Raw genomic sequence first — 27430 nt, forward strand, 5'->3', positions numbered from 1 at the left:
GTCAAGGACGGGCCGGGATAAGGTGCCATCACATGGCACATTTTGAAGTCTACCGCTGCTCTAATGTCCGACTGACAATAGTCAATTGTGGGGCCCAACACTCAAAAGTGTGCCATGTGATGGTACCTAATCCTCGTTCAGTCATGAGGTTGATGACAATGATGAGAGAGAGGGCACGGCTCCACAAACTTTTTCATCAATACAAAGCAAGATAAAAAAAAGAGTGGAGGGGAGGCTATGGGGAAGATCTAGCTGTCTCAGTTCAACTCCCTATAGATGTCCACTGTTATACTCAAAAGAGTAAAGGAAGAATGCTTTTAGGAGCTTCTCTCAAGTAGAGGAAAAGAACAATGGATTCCAAGCTCTATAAAGCCTGTACAACCGGAAGCGCGGCGGATTTGTTGCAGTACTTGAAGGAGAAAGGCGAAACGATTATTGATCAGGTGACAGACTCTTCAAATACTTGTCTGCACATCTCAGCCAGTTACGGCCACGTTGATTTTTCAACTGAGCTCCTTCGCCGGAGACCGGCCATGGCATCCGCAACAAACAGTAAGAAGGAGACGCCGCTGCACGTCGCATCCGCCCGCGGCCATGCCAAGCTTGCTAAACTCATAGTGGACACCGACCCATCGATTGCCTATATACTCAACGGTGAGCAAGAGCGCGCCTTGTCATTAGCTTGTAGGCGTGGCCATCTAGACGTGGTGAAGCTCTTCTTATCGGAAAGCATGCTGCCTCTGGCAATCATTGACAACTCCTTGCCTGATTCGTTGCTTGTGGCATCTTCAAAAGGTCATTCAGGTACGATTTAGGTTTGACCATGCCATTACAAATCCCAAAAATGGGTTCTATCCTCTTCACATATGATGCCAGTGGTTAGGATTAGTCCACATCCAACTGAGAATGTGGACTAATCCTAACCATTGGTTGAACAGCAAGGATTTGAATGTAGGATGGATCCCATTACATGTGGGATGACGGGTTCCATTCACTGCAAATCCAAGCTCACCAATTGCGTGCCTATGGTTTTTCTTGTTACTGTCAGTTTGGATTTGGCTGTTACCTACCAATTGCTTTTTTTTTTTTTGATCCCTTTAATTTCGTGGTTCTATCGGATATATGTTGAGACAAAATTATCATTTATATTTCTTACATCTTAATCTTTATTCCTGTCCTTCAAGTATCTTTTATCAATCCTTTATGTATTTATTTGCCAATAAGAACATGAAAAATGTGAATGATTTCAATTTCTTGCAAGCAATCGATAATCATTTAGTTTCTTTGTTTATTAGCTTATCACTATTATTTGGAAAGCGGAACGGACCCACCAGAGTGAATCAGGTGTGACAAACTTGATGTGTTTTGAACCTTGGATGTGGTTCATCTAAATAGAAAGTGCACGACCACAGGGGCTCTGCAAAACCGGTTAGGTGGGTTGGCTTAAGGTTTTCAAGTTGAAGGAGGTAGAGAGTTCAATTCTCGGGGTGTGTCACTGTTAGTGTGACACCTCTTTGGCCTCTAAAGAAATGTCTCCATACTGTAGTGGGGGTTTCCTCACATCAAATTTATAAAAGAAAGAAAGATGTGCTGGGTACCCCAAAGGCTTGGGAAGCCCAAACAAGTCAATTTGGTTCCACTCATCTCCTATGTCATGCCTCCATCTTCATATCCCTCTGAATCTTATTAATTCAAGTTGTTTTGATAAAATCTGACCTCAATCAATATGGTTGATTTAATAAGAATCTACCCTTGGATCAATTTTTATGAAAAAATATTATTTTCTTAAATCAAAAGATCTTGTGTTTTCTCAGCCATTGATTTTTGAACTGCCATTGTTCTTATGAAGTCCGATTTGATCAAAATAAGGCTATGTTTGAGAGCCTTGGTTTGGAGATTGTGTTATGGTTTCTCTTATGTTCTCATACTTTCTTGCTGTTTGGGAGCAGTGGGTTTGCTGAAACAATGCATTGAGAATGGTGATGGCGACCCCAATACCACATTTCAAGATTATTCAAATGTGGATGTTTTTGGTAACTCCATCTCTCAACATCACACATTGGCGAAACACTATTTAGGCAACACGCAGAAACCGTGTTTCCATCCCAATGTAACACTCTAAGGATGACTTAGGTGATGAGTGGATATGGATTCCATCCAAATGGGAACCAATCACCTCAACCGATTTTAAGCCCCATCCTTTTTTACCATGAGCAATATCCAAGGTCCCTTAATCTGCTGTGACACCAAAGTTGCTAAACAGGAAATGAAAGTGGAACACGTCTTAAGAAGCCGACAAACTTATTTTAAGCACATGTAAAAAGAGTGTGTGTGGAAAGTGCAAATATATATATATATATATATATATATATATATAGAGAGAGAGAGAGAGAGATATATATATATATAGAGAGAGAGAGAGAATGTTTTCAAGCTAATCAAACTTGTTCAATAACAATTTCTTATTGGTAACAAGTGAAAATTATTAAAATAATTATTTCATAAAATATACGTATATATTAATTACAACTGCAAAACTGTTACACAAGTTTGTTTGTTTTTTTACTTCATGTTAGAGAGTATACAACTGAGCTGGTTTTAAACAAATAATAAACAAAATTAATAAAGTAGTTAAATGCAATATAAGGATCTTTGTGTTGGGACGGAAACAGGTTTCCATGTGTTGCCAAAACATGAAGTTGGGATTGCATGGTATTTCCAATACTGCAAGATGTTTGGGAGCTCATTGTGGATTTCGGTCTTGATATTTCCATGAATTGACGTTGGCAGCCAAACAATTTTCATGGCATGACATTTCCATCAATTGATTTTGAAAATTCAATTTTTGTGTTTATTTTCCAATTTCATTTAGTCCATCCCCAGAAAAGATTGTGCACAGCATTCGTATCAAACTAAAAAGTTAAAAAATAGTGAAAAGATGGGATCAAATGAGAAAAATGATGCTTCATAAATGTATATCAATTTCAAGAGTTGCATAATTTTCTGAAAACTAAAAAACGAAAAAGAGAAAATGCTGCCTCCATTCAAAACGATTTTCAATAAAAATTTTGTTTACTGAAAACCATTGTTTCTAAAATGCATGAAAAGGAAAATGAAAGTAACAGAAGAAGACCTCAAACCCCTTTCCGTCACTCTCCAAGAACTTATGCTTCCCCTTCCCCCACTACATCGGATCAAAAACCATTCTTGTACACCCAAATAGATGAAAAATGGCATGATCATGTTGCAAACTAAGAAGAAGAAAGAAGAAAAATCGATCAGTTAGAGAGGAAGTAGAAGAAGAGAGGGGAAGGAAGAAGACCTGGGTGCCGCAATTGCTTGAGATACGTCGGAGCGGCATTACGGCTGTGTCAGCTCTTTGTGTTGCCAAAGACTACCTCCTGGAGAGATAGTGATTGTATTCTTATTTGGGGAACGAAGTTCCAATTTATTTTTGTTTCTAACTGGTCAGGTGTTCTTTTAAAATCTTACAGTTACCTCATGGGGAGTTAGCTGCACCAAATGATATAAATACTATTGTTGCTTTAGCTTTACTCACATCGTCGGCGGCATATTTCTATGCAGACCTTATTAAAAAAGGGATTGGGTTATTTAGGTAAATGCATTCAACCAAATTCAATACTTTTACTAATTAATGTTTTAGAAGATTTCACAAAACCTTTATCACTTAGTTTTCAAATCCAAGGTTGCGGTTTCCGTGTGGTGAATTGAGCTATGAAGTGTAGAATTGAGCACAAATAATGGGAGCTTGACTCGTATAAGCTCCTTCAGATGAGCTTGTATAGTGTTTATGTAGAATAATTCATACAAAAATAAAGTAGCTCACTGGTTAGATAGGGCTTTTTGAAAGCAATAGGTTTGGGGTTCCATTCTCACTACAAACTGTTTAAATGAAAAGGGCCTACCTCGGGTTAGGCTTGTGTGCCTCAAGCTCATAGGAGCTCGAGTTCAGCTCAATCCACAGAAGCCAGATGAGCTAAGCCCAAGCAGTACCGAGGGATGGAACGGTGGTCAGGTGCAGCAGCACACCAAAGTGTGTAATCACATTGCACCGGAAGCATATCAGGTCATGCTGAACATGAGGGTTTTTGCTCATACTGACATCGTGGCCATCCGATTTGCATTTAAAAAAAATCAAAAGTCAACAAAACCACGTGGCATTCATCCAAAATGCAAACAGACGGCCATGATGTCGGCATGAGCAAAAACGCTCATGTTCAGCATGACCTGATCTGCTTCCCATTGCACCTGTTCATCCCTCAGCAGTACTTTGTTGTAAAGCAGCTGAGCCAGAATAGCTCCTGTTTGTTCGTTTCGTTTATCAGCCTGAAGGGGTGCTTATCCTTGTTGAATTAAGACCAAATAGGTCATAACGTTCACCACATAGTCGACACCATTTATTTAACACATGAATCTGATCTTGAGCAATTTTCCAAATGCTGCAAATTAATATACCTAAGACTATTTTCATGGTATTGTTGATGCAGATATCGTTGAAGAGATAGTGAAGGTGGAGCCCGATGCAGTTCTCAAGGTCAACACACAAGGGTCGTCTCCTCTGCATCTATCTGCTGGCAAAGGTCATGTCCAACTTACGAAACTATTGCTCCAGATTACTCCAGAACTCTGCTTTTGGTATGACAATGAAGGAAGAACTCCTCTGCATTTAGCTGCAATTAGGGGTTGGATACCAATTCTCGGTATGATTCTTACAGTTAGACTCGATTCTGCATCGTTGTTGACAAAACAAGAAGGCAACATCCTTCATTTATGCGTCAAGTACAACCACCTTGATGCCCTCAAATTTATTGTTGAAAATTTTCACGTGACCAACCTCTTCAAATCACGCGATTCTGCGGGCAACACTATTCTGCATCTAGCTGCTGCAGGAAGACGCTTCGAGGTGTTCATCTCTCTCTCTCTCTCTCTCTCTCTCTCTCTCTCTCTCTCTCTCTCTCTCTCTCTCTCGCGCGCGCGCACACACTAGTACACAAATGGAATGGTTCAGTTAGGTGACCTTTACCTTGTTGCAGATGGTGGATTACATCGTGACCAATAAACACATCGACATAAATGCACTCAATGATGAGGGTTCAACAACTCTGGACATTGTCAACCAAGAAATGAACAACAATTCAACGAAAATGAGTTCCACATTAAGGGAAGCGGGTGCCAAGGGAAGCTTGGAACTTGAACAAAGGATGCCATCAGAAATTATGACAAAGTGCGACACAATTAGCTTGAGTGGGTGGCACCCGGAACCTGAACAGAGGGTTCCATCAGAAATTATGACAAAGAGCGACACAATTAGCTTGAGTGAGTGGTACCCGGAACCTGAACAGAGGGTTCCATCAGAAATTATGACAAAGAACGAAACAAGTTCCACATTCCAAACTTTAGAGAGAAAGCACAATGAGAGGTACCATCAAGTTTACCGCGAACGTTTGCAAAACGCCCAAAATACGATCACGGTGGTTGCTGTTCTGATAGCCACAGTGACATATTCTGCCGTTATAAGTCCGCCCGGTGGCATCTATCAGGACGGGCCATTAGCAGGCAAGGCAATTATGGGCAACACAGCGTCCTTTAAGGTGTTTAAGCTGTTCAATGACATGGCTTTGTTCTCATCCTTGTGCCTCGTCATTGTCCTTGTTAGTCTTATTCCCATCCGGCAGCATGCGCTCATATCACTGTTGACAGCCATTGATAAAGCCATGTGGGCCTGTGTAACGTTCATGGTGGTGGCCTATATGACTGCATCATCGATAATCTCTCCTCCAGGACCAAGTAACAAAGGGTTGTTGGAGGCCGTCTATATCGTAGGTTGGGGCATGCTCGGTTCAGTTTTTGTTGGGCTCCTTGTCATGATCAGGAGGCAACGTATGGAGCAGCTTTTAGATAACAGGATACATGATGCTGAAAGCCACACTCGGGCTTCTGGTTTCACCCCTCCCACGACTACCAGGCCTCCATTCACCAGTATGGCTAATAATAGGCCTTCTCCTCTCGAGCCGTTTAGCCAGCATACCCTGAATAGAGGATTCACTGTGCATTAAGAGGCACCTTTGAAACTTTCTAATGTAAACAAACATTTTCAAATCAAGCATGTCAGCAGTAAAAATGAATCACCAGCAAAAGGGATTTCATGAGATTTTATGGCACGTTTGCTTCACCCCTCATGAGGAACCCCACTTTCTCACGTTAATGCAAAAACATGAGAAGGTGGGGCTGTGAGAGAATGAATCTCACAAGAACGTGCAAGTGCTCTGCACCATTTCTTTTTTGTTTTTGTATGGAGGTACTTCTGCTCTTCTGCTAGGTACTCGTGACCATGCTTCCTCATCGTTCTTAATTCTTTCTACCCTTCAATAAAGACTACCACTTCTGTTACGACACTTTCAAATGTTTGCTTTCCTGTGTTGTTTGTTCAAGCCCCATTTTTGAAGCTCCATCTGTAAAAACGGACAAGTAATGTTTGTTTTCCTTTAATGACTATTTAAACAATTCATCAACCCATTTTTTTTTAAACCTCCACCCCCTTGTAACTTTCAGTTTTAAGGGGGCATTTGCTTCGAAACACCTGACTGTGATAACCCTACTAGTACCTTATTGGAACTTCATATCTAGCAAGTGATGAAGGTGGTGATATTTGGCTTAAAACTATGCCTATTTGAAATCAAGGTTTTTGGCTAAATAACCCCTTCGCCTAGTTATTTGGAAAAACTTTTTGGAGAAAAAAAACACTTTATGAAAGTTGTTTAGTCTCATTTCTGTCATCCTTGAAAAACTCCAAGTGTTTATGTTGAGGGAAGCTTTATTATAGGGTAAGTCCCTAAAGGGGCATTAGATCTTGAGCTTGTCAAATGAATTTAATTATGAATTCGGGTTCCATCCTGTCCTTGATCTATCTTTTTGCCCCTCCCAAATAGAGTTGTGTTCTTTATGAATTGCAAAATTCCTTCATGGCTTGTGAATTTTCTTGTGACTTGCGAAATTTCTTGACTTGCGAATTTCCTTTATGTGTTGCAAATTTTCATTGTGTCTTGCAAAATTTCTTTTGACTTGCGGCTTGAGAATTTTTATTATGGCTTGTGAAATTCCTTTGTGATTTGTATATCTTGCTTTAGCCTTAATGTGTTGACACATTGGGATGGTTGTGCATGTGGCACCCAATTTTGGGTGGTGGCTACCCCTAAAGAGATGTTGCAAGGATGAGTTTTAAAGACTAAAAAGGAAGTGCGAAAATCTTCTTCAACTTCTTTTACTTTTGCATTTTTTTGTTTGTTTTCTTCTTTCTCTCCTTCCCCATTGTAAAGTTGTTCAGGGCAACCGTGTTGTGGTGGTTAGCTTACCCAATGCTAAGGGTGGTTAGTATTACACGAGGAGGTGAGGTTTAGTTGTATCCTAGAAGAGAAGTTGTGCACAACCCTTTTGAACCTAGGATCGATTCTGGTGGGGCAATTATCGCTTTTGAGAAAGTGTATTCTTGTATGCCTCCAAGCAAAGGTCCCACGATCCAAGCGAAGGCTCTACGATCAAGATCGAAGGTATGAAATATTCAAAAGTGATAGTCCTACCTCCATGGCAGATGAAAGATCGGGAACCAAGAGATTGCCAAATTATCTCAGTTCGATGGAACGAACTTCAAACGATGGCAGAATAGGGTAATGATCTTCTTGACAATGGCCAAGGTGGTGTATGTGCTCTTTGAAGCCTGCCCTCCTAAACCAAAAGAATATACCATTGTTGAGAATAGAAAGCACTAAAAGTAGGTGGAAGACGACTTTGTGTGTTGAGGACACATCCTAAATGCATTGTCTGACCCACAGTTTGACATCTACTCTAAAGTAAACTCTACGAAAAAACTATGGAAAGCTCTTCAGAACAAATACAATACAGAGGATGTAGGTAATAGTAAATAACTGGTTAATAGATATATAGATTTCAAATTTGGTGATAATAAACCACTTCTACCCCAAATCGATGAGATACAGTTATTGGCTCACCAACTTAGGGTAGAAGGCATGAATCTTTATGAGTCTTCCTAAGTAACTATTATAATTGAGAAGTTACCCGATTCATAGAAAGACTATCATAAAATGTTGAAACATAAAAATAAATACTTCACTTTGGAACAACTCATTTTCCATCTTCATATTGAAAAGGAGGCTCCTTATAGAGACAAAAAATAGAAAGTAAAAAAAGTTGGCACCAAAGTAAATGTTGTGGAACGTAAGACAAGATCGAAGTCTAATTTGAAATCTAAGAACAAGAAACCTAGATATTTTAAGAAACCAAAATGTGAAGTGGTTTTATGCTTTGTTTGTGGCAAACTGAAACACTATGCAAGAGAGTGTCATCACTGCAAGAGGCAAGGCACCAAGGCACAAGCTCCTGAAAAAAACCTAGTGGATGTAGTAAGTTTTGTTTGCATGGTCCAAGTGGATAAAGGGTGATACGTGGATTCTGGGTCTACAATTCATATTTGTAATGATCAAAGTATGTTTGATACGTATGAACTCATGGGGATTGACAATGAAGTATACATAAGGAACTCTCATCATGCAAAGAATGAAGAAAAAAAGGTTGTGAAACTAACATTCACGTTTGAAAAACGTCTTACCCTCACGAATGTGCACCATGTACCTACCGTGACAAAGAACCTTGTATCAGCCTTCTTACAGGCCATGAATGATTTTAAGTTAGTGTTTGAATCTAGCAATTTAGTATTATTGAAGAACTATGATTTCATTGAAAAGGGTTTGGTATCTGATGGAATGTTTAAACCGAATATGAAAAATAATAATATCTTAGTTTTTGTTTACTTGCTTGACTTTTTTGATATGATAGATTTGGTCATGTGCATTATAGACCCATTAAGAAAATGAGTAAATTATGATTAATTCTTGTTTACAAGCATGATCACTATAATAAATGCAATGTGTGCATTCAAATAAAATTTTCTAAGAAACCTTTTCATGGAGTGAAAATAAGTACTAAAATTCTTGAACTCATACATAGTGATGTATATGATTTGAACTCGTGGGGGTAATATGTATTTCATAACTTTCATTAATGATTTTTCTAAATTTGCCTATGTTTATCTTATAAAAAGCAAAGATGAGTCTTGAGAAATTTATGATTTTTAAGGTTGAAGTTAAGAATTTTCACAATAACAAAATTGTTTCATTTAGGTCAGACAAAGGTAGAGAATATTTATCTCAAGATTTTATTAAATTTTGTGAAGAACATAGCATACATAGGCAAAACACTACCTTATACTCCTGAACATAATGAAGTTGCAGAATAAAAAAATAAAACTTTAATTGACATGGTGAATGCAATGCTAAATAGTTTTGGACTTGATTTTAATTTATGGGGAAAAGCCCTACTTAGTGCATGTCATATTTTGAATTGTGTGCTTTTACTATAAGAAAAAATCTAATTAGCGACGAAAATTTGTGATGGATTTTTTCTGTAGCAAATTTGCTGGAGAAAACTATTCATCGCTAACATTCAAATTATTTACGAAATTAATAATAAAAAAAATTCTGTTGTGAATCCATCGCTAATTAGCGACGGATTCACGATGGAATAATTTCATCTCAAACTTCGTCACAACTTAGCGACGGATCAGCAGCAAAAAATTTCCGGCATGAATCTGTCACTAATTAGCGACAGATTCGCGTCAAAATTTTTATGTGCTAATATCCCCTACAAAACCCTAATATGAGCCCCTTTCTTTCCTTTTCTGTTTCATACCTCGCCCGTCGCCTGTCGCCCATCGCCCATCGTTGGTTGCCCGCCGTCCGTCGACCTCCCCCTTCGACTCGGTCCCCCTCTCACCTTCTCTCCCCTCTCTTTTGCTCTCATCATTTTTCTGGCCGACGAGCCCCGTCCGGCAACCCCCTTCCGACCTCACCCCATCTCCTTCTCCCGACTCTGGTCTCTCTCATCTGCTGACACCAATGTTGGCTTCTTTCAGGTAACCCCCGACTCCTCTCTCTCTTTCCTTTTTTGCCGGCCGACGAGCCCCTTTCTTTTTCGCGAAGGAAAGATCGAGCCCCCTCCCTATTTTATGGGATGTGAAGGAGGGGCTCAGTCCCCTTCCTATTCTATTTTTGCCAGGGAGGGGTCGATCCCCCTCTCTGTCTACCTATGTTATGGGATGCAAGGGAGCGGCTCGGCCCCCTCCCTGTTCTTTTTTCGCCAGGGAGGGGCCGCGCCACCTCCCTATCTCCCTGTCTTAAGGGATGCGAGGGTGGGGCTTGGCTTCCTCGTTTTTTTTTTGCCAGAGAGAGGTTGAGCCACCTCCTTGTCTCACGGGATAAGAGGGAGAGGCTTGTCCCCCTCCCTGTTCTTTTTTCGCCAGAGAGGGGTTGAGCCCCCTCTCTATCTCCCTGTCTTACGGGATGCGAGAGAGTAGATTATTTTGTATTGTATTATTTTGTATATTTGTGCTTTGCATGTATGTAGCTAAGCTAATTATGCGATGCTTAGTGCTAAGCATCGCATGCAGTTAAAAATGCAATGAAAAAAAAAGAAAAAAATACAAAGGCAAAAGCAATGCAAATTGGGTAAATGTCCATGGTGAGTAAGTGATGCAAGCACATCACAGGTTATTTAATTTCTTGGATGCAACACTTTTTTGTTCAGACACTCACTTAGTTATGGATATCTAGGACTGCTTTGATGGAGTTCGGAGATCATGCTGAGCATTATTTTAATGTATAAAAATAGAAGTATTTTTATTTTTGGAGTTCGGATTTTATGCTAGTTATGGTAGTAGTTAGCGGGGTATTGGAGTGTGTTTGTTGTAGGTACATGTTTGACATTGTTTTGATATGAATGCATTGCAATGTTTGATGTGACTGTATCCATGTTTGTATGAAGTTATTTTCAATTTGATTATGCCTTCCATGTGAAATTGTATCATGAAAACATGCTTCAAATAAATGTATTGTGTTATGAATGGGTTTGCACATGAAAATGAATGATAAGTTATCAATGCTTCAAATGAATGGTTTTGCACATGAAAACATTAAGTTATCAATGCATGCATTATAGTTCTTGTGATTGAATGACATCATATATATATATATATATATATATATATGTATGTGTGTGTGTGTGATATATATATCAAATCATTACATTCACCATGAATGCATGATACATTAGATATTTTTTTCATCATAGCATTCTTATGATTCTCTTTTAACTAGTTAGGATAATATCTGTAATATCATAAGACAAAATGACTGCAAACTGTGAATGAACGTACCGTAGGATAGTTGACAATGAGGTATCACTTGAATATATGGATGGTGTGCATGATAATTCATATATGAATTTGATATTTGATGTCGCAGGATCAGAACTGGGTTCTGCTATGGGTCCTAGTGATGTACCAATTGGGGTAAAGGAAGAAGCAGCAAATGATGCAGTTAGTAGATTTTATGATTTACTTAGAGATGTTGATGAGCCACTATGGAATAGTTGCGAGAGTCGCACTATCTTCTCTGCAGTTCTTCAACTAATGAATTTGAAGTCCGAGTATAATTTGAGTCAATCATATTTTGATCGTCTGTGCTTTATTGTGAAGAGTATGTTGCCCAAAGATGAGAAATTGCCACAAAATTTCTATCGTGCGAAGGTTATGGTCAACGCTTTAGGTATGGGGTATCAAAAGATAGATGCTTGTCTAAATCACTGCATGTATTTCAAAGATCAAGAAAATAGCAGATCATGTTCGTCATGTGGGCATCCTCGGTTCAAGCCAAAGACAAGGAGCAATGGTAGGACGAGATCAAAAGAAGTGTCATACAAGTTATTATGCTACTTTCCTCTCACCCTTAGATTGCAATGATTGTATATGTCTTCGAGGACAGCTACACACATGAGATGACATGCAAATAAAGTTGTACATAATGAAGACAAGATCATGCATCTTATTGACGCGAAAGCTTGGAAGTACTTTGATCGTACTCATCAGACCTTTGTAATGAAAGTGAGAAATGTTAGGCTCGATTTATGTATAGTTGGATTTAATCTATTTGAGGGTAGATCAACCCCATACTTGTGTTGGCCAGTATTTGTCACCCCATACAACCTTCCTCCAAGCTTGTATATGAAGCGTCAAAAAAATTTCTTGTCACCCCGTACAACCTTACAGTCATTGTTTATGCTTGTAGGTCCGCCAAGGTGAGGTTAATGACCAAAGAATATGTGAATTACAAAATGGTCTGACCAAAGTTGTGCAATATTACAATGGATACATCGTAAATGGTTATTGATTTCATACAAAAGAATATAGTGTAAACAAGTCAACGATGAATAGTGGCGTGTGTATCAAGGGTAGCAGTTATGGTAAAAATTAACTTATCTACTATGATATTATAGAAGAAATAATGGAGTTGACTTACTTAGGCATAAATAACAGGGTAACTTTATTCAAGTGTCATTGATTTGCAGGAAGACACGATTGTCTTATGGTCATGATGTCACACATGGTCTGCATGTCACATCTTCATTGTTCACACGTATGGAAGAATATAATCCAAATAATATACTAAGTGGATGGGCGCCCAATGAAGAAGAGGAGGAGGAGGAAGTAGAAGAATATGAAAGTCAAACAAATGATGAGGAAGCATACTCGAGCTAGTGAAATACATTTTGTAATACATACCTTATGTTTTAATGTATTACAATGTTTGATGTGAATGATTTAAATGATTTGAATGTATTAAAATGTATTGCAATGATTTGAATATATTCAATGTTTGATGTGAATGATTTGAATGTATTGCAATGTATTACAATAATTTGAATGTATTGCAATGTTTGAATGTATTGCATAAAGTTATTTTCAATTTGATTATGTATCTATGAAGATATAGAGTTGTGTAACTGATCAAAATAAAATTTTTATTTGTTAGAATATGGTTTATGGAGGTCATAGTGGTCGAGCACCTAGTGATAGTCAGTTTGAGCCTTCATCTTCACGGGATGCTTCGATAGGTAAATTATTTAACTAATCATATACTTGATTAGTTCAAATATGCATTGTGTGAATTTCTAACTCAATTTTCTATAGATGATGTTTTGCCTGCACATGACCCACCTACACCATCTATTCATAGACATCACGAGACAACATCGGATGCAGGGTCTTCTCAGTCTGGCACATGATGACTCATTCAAATAGTGTATATCGATAGTCGACCGTAAGTATTTCATTGTCACTTGTCTAATACTTATCTTATAAATAGTGTATATTAGCAGTCGATTGTTAATGTGTATCGATTCATGTGCAGTGCGAGGTTCGAGCCACAAGAAGTAGTATGAGAAATTAGGAAGTCACTACTGCAACATCTTCCAAAATCGGTCGCTTAATGGAAAGAGTACCCGAATGAGGTGTTGGACAGATTATTGTCTTTATTCATGGTATGCAATCGTTTATCATAACTAATGTGTTTTATATTTAATTTTTTGTTATAGTCATGCGTGTTAACTTTCTAAAAGCATTTGTAGGCTTTGCATCGCTTCGCCACTGCGAACGAGGAGAAGGACGCGAGGGTAGTGTCGCAGAAGGTGGTTACCAATCGATTTGCTGACATGTTGCATAATATGAAGACTACATCAATAAAAGCAGCTGATGGGATAGATGATCCACTACAGTTGAAGGGTCATGGCCCTTCTACTATCATGAGAGATTATTGGGAGGAAATGTGCAACAAGTGGGCGAGGAATGAATTTCGAAACCGCTCAGCAAAGGCTGCACAAAACCGAGCGAAGATGCTCGATGCCCATCTACACACAGGTGGATCTAGGACTTTTGGGAGCCACCAGAAGAAAATGGTAACTCATTAATATATATATTGTCAAATTTATAAGTATTTCTGCATACTTTTTAATTGATTTTTTTATCATTTAATCTTACAGGAAGCAAAAAAATAAGGCATTGTGCCTTACAAGGATGTGTTTGTTGAAGCACATAAATGTAAGTGCACAGGAGAGTTTGTATCAGAGAAGACGAGAGCAACATCGGTATGTATTTATTGTATTAATAAACATTGTAATATACAAGTTTCTATGAATTGTATTATCATAAATATTATAATTCTTAATTATTAATTTATATTATAATTATTACTTTGTAGGAGTCATACAAGTAGCAGATGGTAGAGCGATATGGCGATGACTCCACTCAGCATCAGCCTTTTGATCATGCAGCATGGATGACTACAACTGTTGAAGCCAAAAAGGATCATGTGTTCGAGTTTGGGAGTAACATGAACACCACACCAGTCGTTGCCTCCTGTAGACAGGGCTCTCAGAGTTCTTTCGCCAGCATCAACTCCCACCGTCTGATTGAACCTGTTGTGTCTTGGGATGGTAGCGTCTTGAGGACAAAATGCTTGACTTTTTACATGAAGTCATTCACAACCTTGTCCATAATGAGTTGTGCAACTTTTTTTGGGATAAGAGAACTTCGTCTGAATTCAACATGAACTTCGATGTTCATCAGGTATAAAGATTCATGTAATTTGTCTCATATCGTTAGATTTCAAGCTAGTATATGCATGATTGAACACATATAAGCATGATTTCATCACTATAAAAAAATTTTACTGCCTTATAACACATATATGCATGATTGAATCACTATGAAAGTTTTTTTACAACCTTAGAACACATACAACCATTCTTTCATCACTATGACAACTTTAGAACACATATGAGCATGATATTAGCATATATGAAAGTTTTTTTACTGCCTTATAACATATATATGCATGATTGAATCAATATGAAAGTTTTTTGACAACCTTAAAACACATATATGCATGATTGAATAACTATGAAAGTTTTTTTACTACCTTAGAACACATATGAGCATGATTGAATCACTATAAAAGTTTTTTGACAACTTTAGAACACATATGAGCATGATATTAGCATATATGAAAGTTTTTTTACTGCCTTATAACACATATATGCATTATTGAATCAATATGAAAGTTTTTTTACAACCTTAGAACACATATATGCATGATTGAATCACTATGAAAGTTTTTTTATAACCTTAGAATACATATATGCATGATTTCATCACTATGAAATTGTTTTACTACCTTAGAACACATATATGCATGATTGAATTACTATGAAATTTTTTTACTGCCTTAGAACACATATGTGCATGATAGAATCACTATGAAAATTTTTTGACAACCTTTGAACACATATAAGCATGATTTCATCACTATGAAAGTTTTTTGACTGCCTTATAACACATATATGCATGATTGTGATACATAATACATTTATTTGACAGCCTTATAAACATTATATGCATGCGTGAATCACTGTGACATTTTTTTTACAACTTTAGAACACATATCTGCATGATTAAGTCACTATAATTTTTTTTGTCAGTCTTAGAACACATATCTGAATTTTGTTATTGTCCTTCACTTTATTGTTAGTCTATGTGTCATTCAGTCATTTACTTTGATTGCATTAGACTAGGTGCATTGCATATAATTTATTTTATTATATTTTGTTTATCAATACTAACATTTTGGTTCTCTTGTAGGATGCTGGAGATGATCAGCGTAGAGGAGCTGATGGAGGCATGGATTGAGGGGCAGATCAAGACAATAAAGAGGATGATGCCCTGAATCTTGGCAAGGATTAGATTTATATGTTTAATTTGTTTCACGTACTTGTAAGTAATTAGAACTTGGCAAGGACTTACTGTAACTTATAACTTGTGTTAAATTTGTTTCACTTGTTTTGTATATGTATTTTTTAAATGTACTTTGTTTTTTATACACATGTTATATAAATTATATAACGAGAATTTTTTCTCAATATTCATATTTTAAAAAATAATAAATTTTTTTTAAAATTTATGACGGATTAGCGATGGATATTATCCGTCGCCAATTTAAATCAGGCGATGTTTTGCGATGGAACTTGATCCATCGTTAATCCCTCGCTAAATTGGCGATGGACATTAGCGACGGATACGTATTCGTCATTAAATTTTTGTAACAGAATACATTCCTTCGCAAAACCAAATCAGTCCTTATTTAGCGACGGATTAGTGACAGACATGACCCATCGCTAATTAGCGACGGATTGGCGACAGATAAATTCTGTCGCATTTTAGCAACCAAGATTATGCGATAGATGCTTTCTATCGCTAAATACGTTAGCGACAGATTAGCGACGAATAGTGGTCATCGCTAATTTGCATTTTTCTTGTAGTGTTTATTCAAAATTAGATGTTACTTCATATAAATTATAAAAAAATAGAAAATTGAATTTACGTTATCTTAAAGTTTGGGGTTGTGTTGCTTATGCTAGATTGAATGAACCTAAACAAACTAAATTAGGACCTAAAACTAATACATGTATTTTTATTGGCTATTCTCAAAACAACAAGTTAGAATCATTCTTTTTATTGTCGGTAGTTATGGTTTGCAGATTCACCAATTAGATATTAATAATATTTTTTTATATAGTTTTCTAAAAGAAGAAGTCTATATCAGTCAACCTCTAGGTTTCAAAGACAAGCAACATCATGAATATGTGTGCAAAATTAGTTGGACCATATATGGCGTGAAAGAGGCCCCCACATGCATGGTTTAAAAGGTTGAAGGTGCATAGAGAAACTAAATTGTATGGAGTCTCATATTCATTTATCTTTGTTTATCCACCATGAATAAGGTATAAAGTTGTATATTTTAATATATGTGGATGATCTAATTATAACCAAAAGTTCTCGTCAGGAGGTCAAAAGCATTATTCAAGCCTTTGGATAAGAGTTTTCAATAAAAGACTTGGGTTCTTTGCATTATTTCTTGAGAATTAAAGTTGTTCAAGACCCTTCAAGGGTCATTTTGACTCAGATAACATATATTATAGATCTCTTGATTAAGTTAGTTACGATAGACTTAAAAAACGTTGTCACCCTTGCAACTGCCAATGTTCAACTTTCAAGATTTTCGTGAAAATTATTGAAAAATCCAAATCAGTACTGAAGTATTTTGGGAGTTTTACAATATGCCATATTTACCCATCCAAACATAGCCTTTGCCATGAAGAAGGCACGTCAGTTCATACATTATCCCACGTAGGATCATTAGACACATGTTAAATATGTGTTAAGATATCTCAAAAGAACACTTAACTATGACTTACATATCAAATAGTCCAACAGTCTCATGTTCACAAGATTCTCATATGTCGATTACACCCGTGATTACCTTACCTTTTTAGAACCTAATTTACTCTCTTCGAGTTCATCCAAATAACATACAATTGTTGGATCAAGTATAGAAATTGAATACAAGGAACTGAATTAATGTGTCTTAAACAACTCTTGAAGGATTTGAGTTTCAATTCACTACAAGTTCTTGTACTTTGGTGTGATAATTTGGGAGCTACATATCGTGAAATTGAAGTCCAGTTGATACCATTCCAAAATCAGATAACTGACGTTCTCACCAAGGCACTACTTTGGCCAAAATTCTAATATTTTATAGACAAGCTAAATCTCGAGAAGTTTAGCTTGAGAGGGCGTGTAAAGGAAGATCCTGAAAGCACAACTCCCAATTAGGAATCTTACCTTGGTGTTTGTACTGAACAAAGATTTCTTTTTACAAGAAAAAAACCTCTCACACAAGAAGACTTCTAATGAAAGTAGTTATGAACATAATTGTAATATCAAAGAGTCTAAATGTAATTGAGCCTTCTTGTACACAAATCATCATTAATGTCTAACTCTTGGAACTATCTATAAAATGAGAGGAAATCCCCTCTATGATGCGTGAGAATAGAGAGAAAGAGATCCGACAGTCGTGGTAGGTCACATCCAGCAATGCTATCACTGGCGATGTTAACAATTAATTTGTCCAACTACCCCACTTACCTCCTCTCCCTCCTTATATACTTGTTCCTTTGTGTCTTCCTAGACATGAGGTTCAATCCAGTCGATGAGGGGAGAGGGCACGCCATTACTTTAGATGTGCAAGCCCCTCACCTCCACCTACCTCTTGCGGTCACCATTACAGTGCATGTGCGGGACCCAACCTTCAACTAACCTTTTATCTATATCCCTCTCTCTTACTATGTCTTTGTGGACCCACCCTACGTTGAATTTGTTGTGATTGCATTCAATCTGGAGGGAAACAAGGCACAGTGATAGGCCCCAACACTGTTTAGGTCCATCATAATGATGAATTTTAATCAAGAGTTGATTTTTCTATCGATTATATATCATTTACCTTTTTGTTTGTTTGAGTGACGCTAGTCATTTCAGTTGTATAGAGTTTAATTGATTTGGTTACCCGCTAAGGATAACCAAGGCACTAGGTCAAGCTTTAATGAAAGAAAGATAAATTAGAGTGAAGATCGGGCAGCCGACTAAGGGTGGAGGAACTATGGAGGTGGGTATGGTCAGGGAATTGAAAAGAGGAAAAGGGAGTGAGGGAGGGATTAGGAAAGATGAAAATGATAGGGAGAGGTTAGGTGGGTAGGAGAGGGAATTTTCTCAACTGCAAGTACATGGGAGTCTAATTTCAACTAGAGAACGAGATTATTCAAATCTCACAAGGAGCCAAATTATATTGGAATCAAGGAATGAATTACAAGTATGAGACACTATTTATAGCTTCAACAATGATATAAAACCAAAATACCCTTTATAACTACCCAACAACCCATACTCATATTTAGGGGCAGGCAATGGGCCGGCCCTGCTCGGCCGGAGCCACTAATGGACCAAGCCTTTAACCGGGCCGGCCCATTGGGAAAACCCCGGCTCAAGGCCCACCCATTAGTCCCGTGGGCCTAAATGAACCGGGCAGGGATGAATATATATACATATATTATATATATTTATTAATACACACATATGTATATATATACACACGTAAAAGATCACCACATATTATATATATATATATATATATATATATATATATATATATATATATTTGGGTTGGGTTGGGCCGGGCCAACCTGTGTCATCCCACGGCCCAGCCCATGACGGCCCGAGATGGGCTGAGCCAAGGCCAAATTTACTGGCCCAAGCCCGGCCCAGTGCCCACCTCTACGCATATTTCCCTTGAAGGCTTATAATAATTTCCATGTTACCCCCTTAACCCGCCCAGGTGTAGAGACCGCACCATGGGCTTGATCCAAGCTTAGTCGGTATCAATTCCCTCCCTCTTAAAAAATTGCCTCGTCCCCAAGGCCAGTGTAGTTCATGTCCATGCCAATGTAGGTAGTAGAATAGAATCCATGGCCTTTTGGTCCACCAGGGTCCTAAATCTTAAGTGCTTTTCTAGTCAATTGCAACCTTAAGCAAAAAACTTCGTCCTTGTTGTCATCTACCGTATCTTTCGTTTTAATTAGGATTGCAGATTCTGAAGTGCCTTAACAATTTCACAGTCGAGCCACTAGAATTGATGTTTTGTGGTATGATTTTACAGCAGTAAGTTGGATGTAATCCAACGTAATTAACTTTTGCACAAGGGTAGAGCAGTAACAACAATGCCTGCCGAACTTGACCACTTCATGTAAGTTTAGCCTTTTGCAACTTTGTGGCAGACCAGCGCAGTGATTGTGCTCAGCCACAGTTACAGAGTAATTGCAGTTATTGCAGCTGTCATTGCCAATCTGATCCTAGGCTCTATCGTGGTCCAACAACAGCACCTCCCCTTTGAAATCAGTATACTGATCATAGGAATTTGGTAGTAACTGTGATTAATGAAACAAGGGATCATAAATAGATTCTCATCGCCACTTTAAGTTTGCTGGGGTGAGCAACGTGCGAGTGATCTATAGGAGTAGAGTTGCAACCAGTAGTGTGGCTCTCCCTTGAACGAGTAGCGTTGTAAATGCTTGTAGTGCTGAAACTTAGCAGTAACAGATGTGAACTGAATTAATTGAGATTTGCATAGCAAGCATTCACAAAGGAACTTGGTGGAAGCAAGATTTGATCAAGCTGAACAGTGTTTCCGTCAACAGGTGGCGAGCACATTTTTTTATCATCCCCACTTGCCGCAGAAATGGTACAGCCAGTTCTGCCCGACTTGACATAATACTGAGGATGCCTAAACATAATTCTACCGAAACTATTCCTTTCTGGTCGCAGCAGAACAATGATACTCCCATGACACACTCTGCAGTAGTAAATTATTGAAACATGCTGTACCTGAGATAGGTGGCCACAGCAAATAGTGTCCAGCCCTGACAAGATGGACACAACTCAGTGGTAATTGACAACAAAGTGCTGATGCACACAATAGAGGATCAACAGTAGCTCCAACCAGCCTTCATTAGATGAGCCAGGATCAGGTGCCATCACATGACACACTTTGAGTGTGCCGCTGCAGTTGGTGCCCTTCATCTTTGGCTGAGAGTTTGTCAGTTGTGGGGCCCAAAACCAGATGGAGGGCAGCCAGGTGCAGAAGCACACTCAAAGTGTGCCATGCGATGGCACCTGATCCTGGCTCTCATTAGACAACCATAACGATTTTTCTACGCTTGAGCAGGGCAACATCTGCAGGTAAGAAGTCTCACAGCAGAGGTCCTGTGCAAGTTCTACGCTTGAGCAGGGCAACATCTTCATTTTGGCAGTCCACATTGAGAAGGCCATCTTCTTAGTTTTGTAACTGTAGACAACAGATTGTCGTCGGTATCAACACGATTGCAGAAGGATGCCATCCGCTGATTTCTGCTCACCGAAGATCTTTCTGCGTCAAAGGTTTTTACTTTATGCATTTCGGGTGTAGTGACTACAATCCTGCCGCAGTCTAGTACACAACAAGAGTGAGGGTCTGACGCTTATGGCAAGGCCCTGCAAAGTAGAACACCACCAACCGGAGCACACGCTTTTGTTCACACTACAAGAAAATAGGGAAATAGCGACGGTAGTTACTCGTCGTTATTCACTATAGCGACAGTGGTGCCTGTCGCTATACCTCAATCACTTGAAATAAACAAAAAGTGCACATTTTGGAACTCGCCCGAGAGACGAGAGAGGCACTTTAAGATTAGGGTTCTCGCCCTCATTCTCTCTCGCTCAGAGGTTAGAGCACTGGCCCTCATTCTGGTGTTGAGGGTTTTCTCCCCTTTCGCCTCTTCCCTTTCTTCTTGCAGGCACGTTCTGGAACTTGCATGTTGTTTCTCTGTGGCCTCCGATCGCTCCCACGAAGATCGTGAAGGGTCGTCCGGGAGAGAGAGTAAAGTTTTCTCCCTTCACTTTCTTGTCAAAACTATCTTGATGTAAATGGAGCGAGAAAACTACTCACGCTACGAATTATCTAGGAAAGGCAGGAAATTCAGAAAAAATGCTGGAAATAATAAGAAATTACAGGAACTTAACTAAAATTAAAATTAACTGAAAAATAACAATTTCAATATTTACATAAACTCTGAACTGTGAATTGGCTTTCATCCTTTTTATAGATGAGGTTTCCTAAATTGTAATCCAAGTAAACTACCTAATTTTATAAACTTTTAAAAAGCTAATTAAAATGTATCTTAATGAAGGTATGGATCAAGCATACGAGTCCAATATCCATTACAAAATGACCTAAATACCAAAATTGTTCTAAATAATAAAAATATTTAAAAATGTTAAAATGAATCCAAAGCATGACATCTTCTATGATTCATCTCTATTCTAGGGGTTTTTTTTTTAGTTTGTTTCATTTTCTAAGGCTTTTTCTCGATTTTTTTTTTATTCTTTAGCAAATTATATGTGAGGGGATTCATCTCTTTTCTAGGGTTTTTGCTGGAGTTTGTTTCGTTGTCTAAGGCTTCTCCTTGAGGGGCTTCTCCTTGAGGGGATTCATCTCTGATTCATTTTCGTCAAATTTCTGTTAACATTCAAAACCTGGTGCATAAAATCTTGGTAGATGTTTATGCGATCTTGCGTATGCATCTTAGTGATCTTCCACTCCCTCCTGCTGACACTACCTCTCTTTTGCCGCAATCTGGGCAAGCGGCTCCAGCGTGAGCCCGTTTTATCTGTCTGATGTTCTTTTCTCTTCTGCTTTCTTTATTTGTTTTGACTTTGCTCTTGTTCAGTTCATGGATTCAACATTTTGTTGATCTTCATGAGTGGTAATGTTGAATTTCTTTGGGCTCTCTCTCTCTCTCTCTCTCTCTCTCTCTCTCTCTCTCTCTCTCTCTCTCTTGCGATTGTAACAATTGATGGATTACTTTTTTTCGTTTTGTGTATTTTGCTCCTGACTCATCTCTTGCTGTTGTTGAAAATTTCAGGCATGGTTAGGAGTTTCATCAATGAGGTAAAGGCATTCGGACTCTGATTTTTTCATTTGTTTCTTACAAATTCCATCATTCCTGCAATTTTCCATTCATTTCATATGATTTGTTAATTCAGTGAATTCCTATTCATTTTGCTAATCATCCATTTGATTTAGTATATAGAACTAATGTGGATTCTAGGAAAGAAATAATCGACAAAATTCTGGAAATTTGAGGTGGGTTTCTTCATTATTTACCGGAATAATGTCATTGTACCTGCAATTCTACATTACGGTTAGCCAGAGTGATGTTCTCGCTTTCTTTTTTTACTTGATTTCTTGATAGAAGTGATGAAAGCGTGTATAATATAATTAATGGTGTTTCATAACTGCGTATGTTAGGTGTTCCATAACTGTTTATTTTAGATGGAACTCGTTTCATCAGCAAAGACATGTGGATGTGATCTATGGAGACGTAGTTTAGATTAACTGAACTGAGGCTTTGGAAACTTGACCTTGTTTCCTTGGTTCTTGAGAGAAGTGATTGGCGCTTTTACACTTGACATACGCTGGGCTTTGAAGAATGCACATCTTCACATTCTATACTGCTCATATTGTTGCCATAGCTGGATTCCAACCAAGTGTTTTGGGTTCAACTCCCTATATGAAAATAAATAAAAGAATCTAAATTAATATAGGTTGGATTGAAGTTTATTCCATTATTGGGGTTCTCTTTAGTCTTGAAGCCTTGGCCTTGTGAAGGATTTTATATTGTTCGAAATAAAATTGTTATATTCACACTATATACATATCAGTTATAGTTCAATGGCCTTCCTGCTAACCTCACATTTTCATGGCTAAGTTCTGGTGTCCGAATGTTATCTGTATTGTTATAAGTAGAATATTGTGTCCTTGTCCATGAAAAGGATATGATTTTACCGTTATAGTGCAAACTTCAACTGAAAAAGGAGCACATATGAACACCCAGTGAGTCATATTCTCCTACACGTATAATGTGGTGCTCTGCTAGAGGAATAACATCTTTTTCAGCTGCAGCTTTCATCTTTCTAATAATACATGGAAAATGTCATTCCACAGAAAGGTGGTACTGATGTGCACAGTTAGCAATATTGGTAATTGTTTGTGTTAAGCTTTTAACATGTATGGTATGAGCACTAAATTCTATTGGTGCCTTACATGTGTTCAAAAGTCATTGTTTCAAGAGCTGAAGTTCTTGAGAAGTATGTGCAGATGCTTAACAAGTGGGCCTTGTAGCTGAAGGCATATAGGGTTTGTTATGTACATGTGTTCTTAAAAAATGAAAATGAACTCCTGCACGTACACATCTCCTTTGGCATGTAGATAGGTCAATTTTTTTCTGTTGGTTGAGATTCTATGATGCTTTTTTATCTTAAGGATGAAATACATGTATATAAGGTAGTGTGAATAGCATATGCATATATAAAATCCAAACACAAGAGATAAGTATAGGTGTGTGTTCAGCTAAACAATTGAATCATGCAACACAATATATCATTATAAACACATTTTATAAATTCATAATCAAGTCATGCATGTACAGATTATATTAATGTCAAAAAGTCTATATTTTAGTATTTTATTTCTCTTTCATTGCCATGAAGGGTACACACTCAGGGATTCTATCTTTGATTCAACCAAGCCAAAGGGGTGTTTGTTATGCCATGTGATTTGATATACATATTGATTAGAAGAACCTGTAAACTCCTTTTGGAGTTTCTCATTAGAGTGGTCTATGATCGAGAGAACTCTCAGTGGTCTGTATGAAATCGATTCTTACTCTGCAAAGATTCTTGTGATCAATGACTAGAGACCATCAAAAATGCCTAGCTCTTCAAAAAAATAAATGGTCGATCAGTCGAATGTACCTTCACCCTCTCAAAGGTGGTTATTGGGTTTGAATGGATTACTAGGTGTTATTTAAAATTAGGCTAATAACTTAAATTCAAGTGCTCTCAGCACAGGAGCTTCCTATCTCAAGCTCCTCTTTAGGGTGCTTTCATAACACAAGTCCATTTACTAACTCATTCAAATAGCTCGCAGTATAAACCCTATCTCTAGGTAACTTTGAGCTCTACCTTCTTGAGGCTAAAGTGATTATGTGCATATTTTACTATATATTTTTTTCTTAGTACCCAACAAGCACTCACGAGTTTCATTGAACCCAGGCCCACTCACGAGCCATGCACATGCCCCATATCACATATTTGATGCATAATATTATAGCATCATAACTTGAGACATTAATGCATAGTAGTACATCACATGTGCAAATTTTGCCTTATTAGGCTCATTAAACATGCTACACCATTTACGTCATACATACCTCTTCACATTTTCATCATGCATACATTAATTTACATATTCACATGCTTTCAAACACATATAGGCAGCATGCATAATTTCATTCACTATCATGCCTATTCATCAAGTCCATATATGCCTCATTCTTATCTTAAGGTCATGCTTAATTATACCTAATGCACATTCTCCTATAACATTATACATGATTCAGCATGATACACACTCATTTAACATGCATAAAACAACATAGAATAAGCTTTGGCCATCACTCAATAAGTTCAACAACATAACAAAATGTTTAAGCATTAATACAAGCATTTAGGCAAATTTTGTTGCCTTCTATTTTATAAAAAAAAAATAATTTCGGAAAATTTACTAGTAATTGTAGATAATAGACTTGGCCTTCATAATTTTACTGAAGTTGCCTTAACATGTCAAAAATCAAAGCCAAAAACATAACCTCAAAATCATTCATAATAAAATTATAAAAATTCAGCAACTAGCCCTGTTCTAAAAATTTACAAGACAAATTCTGATTTCAAGTGCTTAAGCATATTTGATAACACACCATAAGCATATATTTGGCCTTTAACATGCTAGCAAGAATTGACATAACCATACACACTAAAAAAAGTATTTTTCTTTCTTGAGTTTTCCCCAAAAATGAAAAATATGTTCAAACACATCAATAAAACCAACAAGGCATTAACACATACATTTTACAGATATATTTTCATGTTAATTGACACAACTAACATGAGATTAACTAATTAACATGTCAATACCAATTTGTTCTAACATGAAACATAAACTCCCACATCGATTTTGCCTAAATCCCTCTACCAAAAACATAGATGTAAGCATAACAAAATTTTCATAACTTATAACTCATGCTTACAACATATAAACTCATCATTCACATATTAAATATGCTAAAAATAATTGAGATCTAACACATAATCATAGATCTAATCCTTCTTAAAATCATTTTTTTCTTTAAGGCTTGAAATCTTTTTTTTTGTTAAACCGGTTTTCAAAAATCCATTATGGTGACATGGATTCGCTAAAACTAAATTTTAAAATCCAAAACCAACTCTTGCTTTGGTTGTTCCAAGGTATAAACTACCATTGATTCAAATCTTGGAATAACCCCTACGCATAATCCATGTGTTTAGAGCAACTTATGTAAATGCATTCGATACACCTACCTTGCAAGTCTTTTCGAGCCGGTGCAACCCTTTGTCTCCTAGCTTCACCGAGGTGTAAAACCTTCAACTTGTAGCTTTAATAGCTGCCGGAGTGCTGGTACTAGGTATGGAGGAGAAGGGAGACAAAGAGAGTGGAGAGAAAGAGAGAGCTAAATGAGAAAGGAGAGAGAGCTAAGTGGAAAAGAAGATAGGAGAAGGAGGTGTTGTGCGAGGGGTTTCTATAACCCCTCTTGGGCATGTCCATAGCATAAGGTAAGGCCTCAACCTACCTGATTTGATTGGATTCTCATATGCTTCCAATCTTAATTTTTTTTATTTGTTTCCTTATTATTATAATTTTTTTCTACTTTTCTTTGCTAAAATTTTTTTTCAGCCCAAACCTTCCAAAATCCTATTGTTTTGGTTTCATATTTAAAATACATGTACATATTTACTTAGTTTTTAGTTGTATATCGTATAAAACACATAGATACAATATATGATATATTTGAATATATATCTATATATTTTCTTGCTTAAGGTGGCTTGCCTCTTAAAGAGATTTCAGTCATGAAGATTGGGCCCATTAGAGTGGGACGTCCCACCCTAAGCAGGCTTCTTGCCTAAAACCTTGACTTAGAAAAATCTAAGTCTATCGACAAGGTAAGTTTTTCCTAGTTGTCACATAAGAAACTTTTGAATTTTATGAACTTAGGTTTAAGAAAATTTTCCTAATAAAATTTTTCAGATCCTAATGCTCACTTTGGGTAATGTAGAACATCCATTAGGTTAGGCCCACATAAGGGGACGCCCAGCCTTTTGGACTTCTACAATTTTGTCAATTGTAGTTTAGGTTTTCAATTTTCATTCCATTTATTTTCTAAAATAAATTCTCATATGGATTTTCTCCTTTTGGATTTCAAATCCAATTGGGGTCCCAACCCATTTAAGAAATCCAAATCAAATCCGTGTCCAAAACCAAAGTGAATCTCGAATCCATTCGAGACACAAAATTAAATACCAAATCCAATTTGATTTAATTGAATCCAAATTCATGCTTAATTCAATTCAAATTCCAATTTGCATGAAATTAACTCTGATTTAAATTTAAATTTCAATTTAACTTTAAGTAAAAATTCTAATTCACTTGGGATTCAATTTTGAGATAATGTACACAATTAATTCTAACTGACAAGCATATTTAAATAAATTAAAATATATAATTAAGACATAAAATCATTTTTTTTATTTAAATAATTGGCTTAAAAAATGAGTATTACAGCGCCACCCATTGTTTTGATCATTGATTGTTTGACCCTTCTTTGACGGTCCTATCTCTACCAAAGTAAACTTGTGGGCTTGGCAAAATCCGCACGTTTAAAACAAAAAACTTCTCTAGTTTGTGATCTTCATCTTCTTGGAGGTTTGCAAGATAGTTTTGCAAATATGATCAAGTGCATGATATCTATTTGTGAATCTCCTTTTATTTTAATAAACTTCGCAAAGTAAACTTGCAGACTTGAGGAGGTTTGCATGTTTAACACACAAATCTCTATAAAGGGTAAAATGGTCTTAAATAAGTCAGGA

The 27430-nt window shown here is 37.3% G+C and overlaps 1 protein-coding gene across 1 annotated transcript; it reads left to right on the forward strand.

Annotated features, from left to right (window-relative positions):
* Positions 1-223: 223 nt before the first annotated feature.
* LOC149847172 (uncharacterized) lies at positions 224-6142 on the forward strand. Its single transcript, XM_089998328.1, has 3 exons — positions 224-804; positions 4509-4924; positions 5055-6142. Exons 1-3 carry the CDS (start codon positions 351-353, stop codon positions 6075-6077), a joined length of 1893 nt encoding a protein of 630 aa, XP_089854454.1. The 5' UTR covers positions 224-350; the 3' UTR covers positions 6078-6142.
* The last annotated feature ends 21288 nt before the right edge of the window (positions 6143-27430 follow it).

Source organism: Nuphar pumila, chromosome 2 (genome assembly GCF_984573655.1).
Source record: "Nuphar pumila chromosome 2, dmNupPumi1.hap1.1, whole genome shotgun sequence".
In the NCBI taxonomy this organism is placed as follows: Eukaryota; Viridiplantae; Streptophyta; class Magnoliopsida; order Nymphaeales; family Nymphaeaceae; genus Nuphar; species Nuphar pumila.

Coding starts and splice junctions, on each gene's coding strand:
- LOC149847172 (XM_089998328.1), top strand. CDS start 351: ATGGATTCCAAGCTCTATAAAGCCTGTACAACCGGAAGCGCGGCGGAT. Junction 805..4,508: donor ATCTTCAAAAGGTCATTCAG/GTACGATTTAGG, acceptor TTGTTGATGCAG/ATATCGTTGAAGAGATAGTG. Junction 4,925..5,054: donor CTGCAGGAAGACGCTTCGAG/GTGTTCATCTCT, acceptor ACCTTGTTGCAG/ATGGTGGATTACATCGTGAC.